At 44.2% G+C, this 10585-nt stretch overlaps 3 protein-coding genes across 3 annotated transcripts; 1 reads left to right on the top strand and 2 right to left on the bottom strand.

The window, feature by feature from the left end:
* Positions 1 to 392: 392 nt before the first annotated feature.
* Positions 393 to 3041, bottom strand: M421DRAFT_32391 (uncharacterized protein; the record flags this gene model as incomplete). The annotated part of the gene is made up of 3 exons (XM_033589321.1): positions 393 to 629; positions 764 to 774; positions 2501 to 3041. Coding segments are annotated over 3 exons (789 nt in total), but the record flags the coding sequence as incomplete, so codon positions are not given.
* A 1094-nt stretch (positions 3042 to 4135) lies between these two features.
* M421DRAFT_401329 (uncharacterized protein) lies at positions 4136 to 4381 on the bottom strand (the record flags this gene model as incomplete). The annotated part of the gene is made up of 2 exons (XM_033590219.1): positions 4136 to 4306; positions 4340 to 4381. Coding segments are annotated over 2 exons (213 nt in total), but the record flags the coding sequence as incomplete, so codon positions are not given.
* A 1408-nt stretch (positions 4382 to 5789) lies between these two features.
* M421DRAFT_424386 (uncharacterized protein) lies at positions 5790 to 9528 on the top strand (the record flags this gene model as incomplete). The annotated part of the gene is made up of 2 exons (XM_033593735.1): positions 5790 to 5859; positions 9257 to 9528. Coding segments are annotated over 2 exons (300 nt in total), but the record flags the coding sequence as incomplete, so codon positions are not given.
* Between the last annotated feature and the right edge of the window lie 1057 nt (positions 9529 to 10585).

The raw sequence follows: 10585 nt of genomic DNA, 5'->3' as shown, positions 1-10585 counted from the left end.
CGTAAGCACACCATTCTAATCCTCTCTTCTTAGAGATTACAATAACAATGCTTAGGTAAGCACAGCGCTATACCTAAGAAGTAAATACGCTAGAGAAAGATTATAAGAACAAAGTCTTATAACTTTACAATTACTCTATAGGGTTTAGGTGCAGCGTAATTAGGCTTATTTAGCTTTTTTAGGATAATTCCTGTTGCTTTCTTCTATTCCTGTGGGTGGTAGCTGTAGTTAAACAAAGTAGAGAAAACATAAAAGAATGTTTCTGTCTGTGCTTTATATGCTGTATTAATAATCTCCTGTGTTAGGGCTTCTGGTCCTGGAGAGCTACTTTAGATTTGTGCTGAGCAAGCGTATTCTAGCTCTTCTTTAGTAAGATTAGGCCATTCCCAGTCGCTTGGTTGGTAGTTGTCCCACTCTATAGGCCTAGAGGCAGGAGGGCTGGGGAAGAGAGTTTCTCTTAGTGCAGAGCATTTGCCTTGAAAAGATTCCTCTATTCCCCTTAGGCCTTGGATAGCAGGTATATTCTGGCTATAAGTAGTTCTAGTATAAGCCATAGCTTTAAAGATTGATTTAGGGTCCTCTCTCTCTAGGAATTGGTTCCAATGGTCGCGTTTAGCTATTTTAACAGCCTGTAGATAACGTGGTTTATCACCGAGCCGCCAGGTATCACCGAACCGCCACCCCTCGCCAATTTTGCGACTGTTACGATAATTATTACAATGCCATCACAACGCAACGCGCAATCACCCTATAACAAAGGTACACTATACCTTGCTATCCAAGCTACAAAAGCTACTGTGCCTGACAGTATAAATCACGCGTCTAAGGCCTTTGGTGTTCCCTAATCAACATTAAGAGACTAACGCGCAGGAGGGCTTGCACGACGCGATCGCAAGGCCAATTCAAAGAAGCTAACAAAGGTAGAAGAGGAGGCAATAGTTGACCGTATACTTAAGCTGGACAGGCAAGGAATAGGCGCAACAAAGACTATGGTGCAAGATATAGCTAATGATCTGCTTGCTGCACGTGGTGAAGGACCTGTTGGCAAGCTCTAGGTAAACAGGTTCAACACGCGTACCCAACAAATCAAGCTTCAACGTAGCTAACTGTACAATTGTTAACAAGCCCTGAATAAAGATACACGCGTTATAACGCCCTAGTTTGAGCTGGTTAGGAATACAAAGGAGAAGTACAGAATCCTAGATAGAGATACCTACAACTTTGATAAGACTAGGTTTATAATAGGCATAATTAGGTCTAAGATGGTGTTCACAGGCTTAGAGAAGCGATCTAACCCTAAGAATATCCAGCCTGGCAATCAGGAGTAGGTCACAATCATCATCGGTGTCTGCGCTGCTGGCTGGGCTATCCCACCCTTCATTATCTTCTAAGGCAATGTCCTGATTACAACCTAGTACCCTAATCTGCCTCGCGATTGGGTAATTGCGACTAGCGAGAATAGCTGGACAATAAATAAGCTTAGTCTAGAGTAGTTAAAGCACTTTAACGCGTCTACAAAAGAGCGTACTGTTAGTGCCTACTGTCTACTTATTATTAATAGCCACAAGAGCCACAACTCTGCAGAGTTTAAGGAATACTTCGCAGAACACAAGATTATCACCTTGTGTATGCCCCCACACTCGTCGCACCTGTTGCAGCTGCTTGACGTGGCCTGTTTTGGCCCCTTAAAGAGGGCGTACTTAATTAAGGTTGACGCCTAGTCACAATACTTAAAGACACAAATCAAGAAAGAGTTCTTCCTTACTAGCTTCTAGACAGCCTATTACAAGGCTATTACAAAAGACAATATCCACAGAGGCTTCAGAGGCGCGGGACTAGTTCCTTTTGACCCAGAGCGAGTGCTATTGAAGCTTGATGTGGTCCTTCGCACGCTAACACCACCACCACCAGAGACTACCCCATAGGAATCCAAAACACCAACCAGCGCAAAGGAGGTTGAGTCACAAACGTTGTATATCCGTGAGCGCATGCGATTGCACAGAGATTCGCCCCTGTCTCCTATTATAAAATCACTTAACTTGCTTGCTAGAGGGGTTGCGCGGATAGACCATGCCAACGTGTTGCAGAGAAGGGAAATAGATAGCATGAAGAAGGCTATTAAGGCTCTTACAGCGCAGCGTGGTCGCAAAAGAAAGTATATCTAGACAGAGGAGGCTCTCATGGTTGGTGAGGTACAGGATATGATAGCTGAGAAGGACAGTGGTGGTGGTGAGGCATCTAAACAGTCTGGGAAGAAGGTGCGCAAAGAGAGGCACTGCAGACGTTGCGGCAAGACTAGCCACAATTTGCGCACCTGCACTGCAGAAATATTAGATGCAGATAATAGCGCTGCTTCTAAAGAGTAATTGTAGCAATTGTAAGTATTAGTGTAGTGTTGTGGTTGAGCGTAATAGTTGTGTAATAGTTAGTGACTCTAAAAAAGTTGGTGAGGGGTGGCAGTTCGGTGATACCTGGCGGCTCGGTGATAAACCACGTTAACTGTTTCTAGCTATTAGATATTCTCTTTTCCAGGTGTAGGCACTTGTTAGGCTAAAAGCAAGTTCTCTCTGCAGTTGGCGTTGTTTGCTGAGCATGCTTGTCCTAAGTGCTTTAAGGTCTTGATTCCACCAGGGCTTGCTTTTTGCAGTGGTAGAGCATTGTGGAATTGCTGCCTTAGCTGCTTTAGTTATAGATATAGTAAGCTCTTTCCCCAGTGTTTCTAGCTGCTCTTCTAGGTCCTGGTCTTCTCCTTGGAGAAGTGCTAGAGATCTGCTCGTAGAGTAGTTTAGAGTGCTTGCGTTGCTAAGAGCAGAGCTGTTTGCTATCTCCTTTGCTAGCACTTTGCTAAATAGGTTCCAGTTTGCTTTCTTAGTGTTAAACCTAGGAGCAGGTTTGTTAAGTTGCTGTGTTCTAGGCGTCCTTATTGTGAATAAGATGCCTAGGTGGTCAGAGCCAATTCCACCTAGCGTTTGCCAGTCTTCTATAAGGTTTGCTAGCGGTGTTGTAGCAAAGGTTAGGTCTAGGACACTCTCTCTATTCATGTTAGGCCTAAAGAAAGTGCCTGTACCAGGACTATTTAGTAGCTCTAGGTCTTGTTCTTCTAGCCAAGTAACAAAACTAGCTGCTCTTGGTGTTATAGTAGCTACTATAGGGTCCCACCATGGGTGGTTAATATTGAAGCCGCCAAGCAGGATGGCGGAGGGCAAGATAGAGGTGCTAAGGAGCTTTTTCTCTATTGTGGTAATGCCTTATGTGTCTAGCTGGTTGTAGACATTGTAAATAGAGAAGGTTGTTCTAGAGCTCTTAACTATAATAGCTAGGAAGTCAGGATCAGGACTAGTGTCTGCTAATATAGTGACTTGCGCTTGTATAGTGCGTGCAGAGTAGACTAAAACACGTGGTCTTGTGCTGTAGTCTTGTAATAAAGGAAGGATTTGTGTAAAGGAGGGGTAATTTATAGAGCGTGTGTCTAAGTAATCTAAAGGAGATTGTCTAGCAGGAATAAGCTAAGGCTCTTGTACTAGTACAAGGTCTATTACTAGTTCTACTACAAGTTGTAAGGCACTCTCTATTGCTTGTGCGCTCTTGTTTAGATTTACTTGTAGGATCCTTAAGTTGTCTAGCATTCTAGGTTTGTTTGCGCGTTTAGTGTAGCTTTATAAGCTGCACATTGTGTGCTATCTGCAGTGTGTGCCTCTTTGCAGTTTATGCACATAGGTAGAGTGTGTGCACAGGTCTTGCCTTTAGCATTGCACGTATTACACTTGTGGAGTGCTGTAGGGTGCTCCTTTGCACAGATTTTACAGGTAGTGCTATAGAGGCACCTAGTCTCTGTGTGGCCGTAGCGCTGGCAGTTTTGGCATTGTGTAGAAGGGGGTGTAGCAATAAATCTTTCTGCTTTAATGCTAGCGCCAAGCAGGTATAGTCTGTTTCTAATAGCCTGTTGTGCTTCCCTTTCTGTAGCAAATGCTACACAGACAGAGCCTAGTTGCTGTCTCTGTCTTTTATCTCTAACGTGGTTCACAAGCGAGTCGCTCACCCAAGTGAGTCGTCCACCAAACACCCGCGCCGCGCGTACGCAGCAGTGCAGCGCAGCACTACAATAAATTACAATACTACACATAACATTATAATATTATTCAGAAGCGTTGCTATCATCTACGTCCTTAATTTCTACCTTACAGGTGCAGGAGTTATGCCCAATTTCGCTGCAACAGCCGCAGCGCCTCTCTGCGCGCACCCTCTTTGCAGGCGTCTCACCCTCCTCACAACTACTACCCTCCTTTTTAGCAACTAGGTTAGATACCTTACTAACTGTTAGAGTCTCCTCTACGCGTACATACCGCCTTTTACAGGTCTTGCGCTTTGTAAGCATAGTAACAGCGTCTTATAGGTGGCCTATTTCCTCCTGCACTAACACTATGTTATAAGCTATCTATTAAGCGCCTTTACTTAACTGCTTAACCTGCTTATCTAATAAACTTGCTAGTAACCTATAATAATTTTGCATGCGATTTTGGATCAGCGTTGACTGCGCCTCTATCTCGCGGGCGTTGCGTGGTGTTTGCGCCTCCCAGGCGACAGTGCCTGGTGCAGGTGGCGTTAGCGTACGTAGCTGTACATCAAGCTTCAATAACACAACCTCAGGGTCATGCAGGGCTAGCCTAGCGCCTTAAAACCCTGCGCGAACATTCTCTGGTATAAACGTCCTCTTAAAAGCTACTTTAAAGGCTGGTAGGAAGGTTTCTTTGTTAATATAGTAGATGCAGCTGCGTGCTAAGAGCGAGATCCTGTTGCTGTAGTGGCGCTTCAACAGCAGGTATGGGACAACGTTAAGAGGCTGCAGGAGGTGCGATGAGTGTGGTGGCATGCAGAGAGTGATAATCTTGTTCTCCTTGCAGTAGTCCTGGAATTCTATTGAGCAGTGGCTCTTATGGCCGTTGATAATAAGCAGCCTATATGCCCCAGCAGAGGTCACCTTTATATAGGCGTTAAGGTGCTTAAGCCATGCTATCACAACGTTGTTATTAGTCTAGCTAGTAGGAGAGACTATAACAACCTAGTTGCAAGGTAGACTAGTAAACTAGGAGGAGATTAGGACCTTGCCTGCAAAGATAAGGAAGGGTGGGATAATACGCCCTGTTGCAGTAACGCCTTATACTAGGGTAACCTACTTACAATTGCTAGGCTGTAGTTTCTTCTGTTTCCTAGGTTTCTCTAAGCCTATAATAATAAGCTAAGAGGATATCTTGCCTATTATAAAGCTAGACTTATTAAAGTTCTAGGTGTCCTTATCTATAATACTATGCTTTGTCTTTATTTTTTAAACTGGGCTAAACCAGGGCTAGATAAGCGCTGGGTCTTCGCAGGCAGCTCACTAGCAATCGTACAGACGGCTCCATCGCGTGCGCAGCTCTGGTGTACGCTTGATGAAGTTATTAACCTAGTTCTTGCCTGTAGGCTTCCCACCACGCTCCCTCAGCAGTCTATCAGCTATATCTTGTACATGCGCCTTTAAGGGCGGTATTCCACGCAGACTCTCTTCAAGTATACGCTGTATAATCGCCTCCTCTTCCAGCTTTGTAAGGCGCTTTGATTTCGGCTCGCAGTCGCGTTAAGGGCGTTGTCTAGCGCGTCAGTCCTAGATTGTTGTTAGTGGGATGTTATAGACTGCTGCAGCGCGTCTTTCGCTCTGTATCTGCTTAGACTCAATATCAGAGATAGCAATAAATATATCTCCTTTAGTATAGGTCTTTTGCATGTTGCGTTGTTGTGGCATTACGCGTTGTTGCTGCGCAGGCGGGGCGCGGGTGTTTAGTGGGCGACTCACTTGGGTGGGCGACTCGCTTGTGAACCACGTTACTTATTATCTAGAATAGGTGTCCAACAATAGTTAGGCCTCTATTAAAGGTAGCAAGTTCTGTCTTTAGCACCTGTAGGTCTTGGTTTGTTGCAAGAGATGTAGGGATATTGTGTAGGATTACTTTCTGCTAGGGCTCTATAGGGAGGGCTTCCTTGTATGCAGTAATAGATTGCTAGATTACTTAATTTTTAAGTAGGTATTTTGCAGTAAAGGTAGGTGTAGTAGTAAGCACAATATTCTCTCTTAGGCTTAGCGTAGCAGAGGCAATAACAGGTGATTTTACTCTTTTCTCTGCAAAGGCTAAGTTAAAGGCGTTGCGTATTTCAAGAGGAGTAAAAGCTAGGGGTTCTTGTTCTTGTGTAAGAACTAGCTAGCGAGTACTAAGAGAGTTCTTTGTAGAACTAGTAGTCGGTTTACTCTTAGTAACTGTTTGCCACTCTCTTTCCTTAGGTAGGTTGCTTGCAGCTGCAGAGGCGTAGGAAGTAGGTAGAGAGGTGGTCTGTGTTCTTGTTGTTGTAGAAGAGCTAGGCTAGGTAGAAGAAGGAGCAGCAGTAGAAGAGAGTGGCTTTTGCAAAAGTCTAACTCTTGCTTTAATTATTTTTAATACTGCTTCTGGGTTTAAGACTTGAGAGGCTAGGATAGAGAGGCCTTGCCTATTTAGCCTGTTATTTTCTGTGTAGTCTCTAAAGATTTCTAAGAGGTCTAGGATGTTAGATTGTTCTTTGCTAGAGGTAGCAAGAGAGGAGGCTTAAATAACTATTGTTCTAGCAATAGCTAGTGCTTCTTCTACTGTCTTAGCAATAGGTGCCTAGGCAACAGGTCTAGTGGCAGCATTAAATTAGAAAGGTAGAAGTCTAGGCATAGGGGGGGTAGCAGGTCTGCTCGCAGGTCGTTTAGAAGAAGCAGTAGGCCTTGGCAAGGTAGAGCTTAGAGGTATGGCTGTAGGTGGAGGCAGAGGTGTCGATAAATGCTGAGGTAGAGGCATAGGAGTGGGTGTAGGTAGGTACAACTCTCCTAGAGGGTCAGGGGAGCTAGGAGTGCTAAGCTCCATTGTCTCCCTGTCTAGAGATTGCTCTCTACTAGCCAGAGGTTCTGGTTCTATTGTCCTAGGTCCTGGGTCCTAGGTGTAGGTATCCTTCTCTTTTATAAGGAAAAATTACAAAGTGACTAGAGGAGAGCTTATTTTTGCACAGGCAGAGGTACCTAAACTCTGTCTGCTTTTCAGAGCTGAAAAATAAGGTAAAAAGGCTGTCTTAGTTTTACTATTCTTGCCTTATACTCTATTCTTACTAGCCTAACAAGTAGACCTGTAGGAATAGAGAGTAAGTTTAGAAAGCAGAAAACTAAGCAAAGGCTTATTGCTGTCTGTTGTGTAGCTAGGCTGTTTTTTTTAGGATTTTAGTGTTCTTGTAGATAAGATCTTTGATAAGATAAGATTTCCTGATAAGGGTGGGTGGTCTGTGTAGTGAAAATTTGAAAATTTGAACAGGAGGGCGGCACTCTTGCACCAGGCAGCGCGAGGCAACCAGGCGCCTAGAGGCTCTAGGAGTTTCAGGGTAGTATATCCTAGTTGAGTTGAGATGGGCGCAGGCAAGAAGAGAGATATCTGGACAATTTGTGTTTTGGTGTTCCTTGCTACTATTAAGGAGATAGAGGCGCAATTAACGCTTGTTCGTGAGCGCATACAAAGGCACAGAGAATTACTAATCTCTCCTCTTCTACAGGCTGTTGAAGCGCTTGCAAAAGGCATAGCTATTATTAGTTAACCTATCCCACGGGCGAGCCGCTCACCGAGCGAGCCGCTCACTTTTGCCAAGTCCCCACCAAACCTCACCCTATTATGGCCCAAAACTCCACAAACTAGCGCTGCACAAGGCAAAACAAGCTGTAATATTACTTAGAGACTACTTCTACATTATTCTTGCACGTTCGCGCGTTATGTCTAGTCTTATTGCACCGTCCGCAGCGCCTTTAGGTTGGCTTAGCCACATCAGCGCGTACTCGCTTCTTTGCCTTCTTACCATCACCACGCGCCCTAAACTCTATTAGAGCTGTTAATCGCTAGCCCTCCTTAATTGTTAGGATACCTTCTGCCTTAACTTGCTTTCCTTTGTGTGACTTTTGTTTTGTGGCTGCCTTATTTGCTGCTCGAAGCTCAGCAATCTCCTGTTGCGCCAACACTAGCTTGTGCGCAATTATCGCCGCCCCCTTTGACACCTTCTCAAACGCTTCAACTATAGAGGTAGGCGAGCTATCTATATGCCCCTGAATCCTTGTCTTCACGAGCGTTAACTGCGACCTAAGTTTAAGGGTGTTGCTTAGGGTTTGCAACTGTTAGAGCTTGTTGTTAACGGGTAGTGGTGGTGATAGAGTGCGCAGCTTCATATTAAGGCTGCTTATAACCTATTCTAGGTTAAACAGGATTAGTCCAGCGCCTTAGAACCCTCCCTAGATGTTGCTAGGGGTAATTGCAGCGTTATAGGCGCGTATAAAGCATGGCAGGAACTCAGTCTTTGTGATGTGGTTAATCTAATTGCGCATGAGTATTTTAGCTTGGCGCCTATACGCCTTCTTTAAAGCGGTAAAACAACCCACATCAAGGGGCTGCGTGAGGTGTGATGAGTGAGGGGGCAAACAGAGAGTGATTATCTTGTTATCCTTGCAGTATTGCTGGAATTCAAGAGAGTTGTGGCTCTCATGACCATCAATAATGAGCAAACAGTGGCTGCCAACAGTACGCTGCTTTGTATGCCTGTTAAAGTGCTTTATCTAGTCTAGACCAAGCTTGTTAGTAGTCTAGCTGTTATTAGAGACCCTAATAACCTAGTCTTGAGGCAGTTCCTCTTCTTTGTACTAGGTAGAGAGGTGGTGGTAGGCCTTAAAGATAAGGAAGGCCAGAATGGCCCATCCTTTAGCATTAATGCTCACTATAGCTGTAGCCCACTCCAAGTTGCCTGGCTGGACTGCCTTTGGCCGACCTCGTCGTTCTGAAGCTGTAACAACTGCTTCTTGGGAGATCTAGCCCATCATGAAGCCTGTCTCGTTGAAGTTGGACATGTCTTTATCCTGGATGCCATACTTGGCTCTAACATTGGCTACCACGCTAAACCAGCCCTGTAGGACCTCAGGATCCTCCTGACCGCCTAGGCATCTTATTCACAGTAAGGACGCCTAGAACACAGCAACCTAACAAACCTGCTCCTAGGTTTAACAGAAAGAAAGCAAACTGGAACCTATTTAGCAAAGTGCTAGCAAAGGAGATAGCAAACAGCTCTGCTCTTAGCAACGCAAGCACTCTAAACTACTCTACAAGCAGATCTCTAGCACTTATCCAAGGAGAAGACCAGGACCTAGAAGAGCAGCTAGAAACACTGGGGATAGAGCTTACTACAGCTATAACTAAAGCAGCTAAGGCAGCAATTCCGCAATGTTCTACCACTGCAAAAAGCAAGCCCTGGTGGAATCAAGACCTAAAAGCACTTAGGACAAGCATGCTCAGCAAACAACGCCAACTACAGAGAGAACTTGCTTTTAGCCTAACAAGTGCCTACACCTGGAAAAGAGACTATCTAATAGCTAGAAATAGCTATCTACAAGCTGTCAAAATAGCTAAACGCGACCATTGGAACCAATTCCTAGAGAGAGAGGACCCTAAATTAATCTTCAAAGCTATGGCTTATACTAGAACTACTTATAGCCAGAACATACCTGCTATCCAAGGCCTAAGAGGAATAGAGGGATCTTTTCAAGGCAAATGCTTAGCTCTAAGAGAAACTCTCTTCCCTAGCCCTCCTGCCTCTAGGCCTATAGAGTGGGACAACTACCAACCAAGCAACTGGGAATGGCCTAATCTTACTAAAGAAGAGCTAGCATACGCTTGCTCAGCACACATCCAAAGCAGCTCTCCAGGGCCAGACGCTCTAACACAAGAGATTATTACTGCAGCATATAAAGCACAGACAGAAATAGTCTTCTTAGTTTTCTCTGCTCTGTTTAACTATAGATACTACCTACAGGAATAGAAGAAAGCAACAGGAATTATCCTAAAAAAGCTAAATAAGCCTAATTACGCTGCACCTAAACCCTATAGAGTAATTGCCTTGCTTAGCTGCCTAGGCAAGGTTGCAGAAAGAGTAGTAGCAAAACGCCTTAGAACTCTTGCAGAAACAACAGCTCTTCTTCACCACTCACAACTAGGAGGAAGAACACAAAAATCCGCAATAGACGCATCTATACCACTGCTAAACTAGGTCTAAGAGCAGAGAAAACTAAAACGCACAACCTCTACAGTATTCCTAGATATTAAAGGTGCCTTTGACCACATCGCTCTAAACTAGCTACTTGCTATACTACAACAGCTACAGCTACCTTGCAACTTAATAGCATAGGTTTAATTATTCCTATCTAAGCGCTAGCTAAGACTATCCTTTAACAGAGAAACAGAAGGCTTTAGCAGCATTACAGCAGGAATTCTATAAGGCAGCCCTGTCTTACTAATCCTGTTTCTAATATATATTAGACCTCTATTTCAATCTATTACAAACTACTCCCTATCCTACCTAGATAACCTAGTAATTACAGCATCTTCTACTAGCCTAAAGAAGAATGTCTGTATGCTAGAAAAAGACATAGCAAGCCTATTTAGTAAAGGAGCAAGCTGCGCTATACAATTTAAGGTAGCAAAGAAAAAGCTTATTCACTTTACAACAAGTAACAAAGCTA

This window comes from Didymella exigua (assembly GCF_010094145.1).
Source record: "Didymella exigua CBS 183.55 unplaced genomic scaffold M421scaffold_34, whole genome shotgun sequence".
NCBI lineage: Eukaryota > Fungi > Ascomycota > Dothideomycetes > Pleosporales > Didymellaceae > Didymella > Didymella exigua.
The sequence above is the reverse complement of the archived record's forward strand: the minus strand, read 5'-3'. Positions and strand labels throughout refer to the sequence as shown.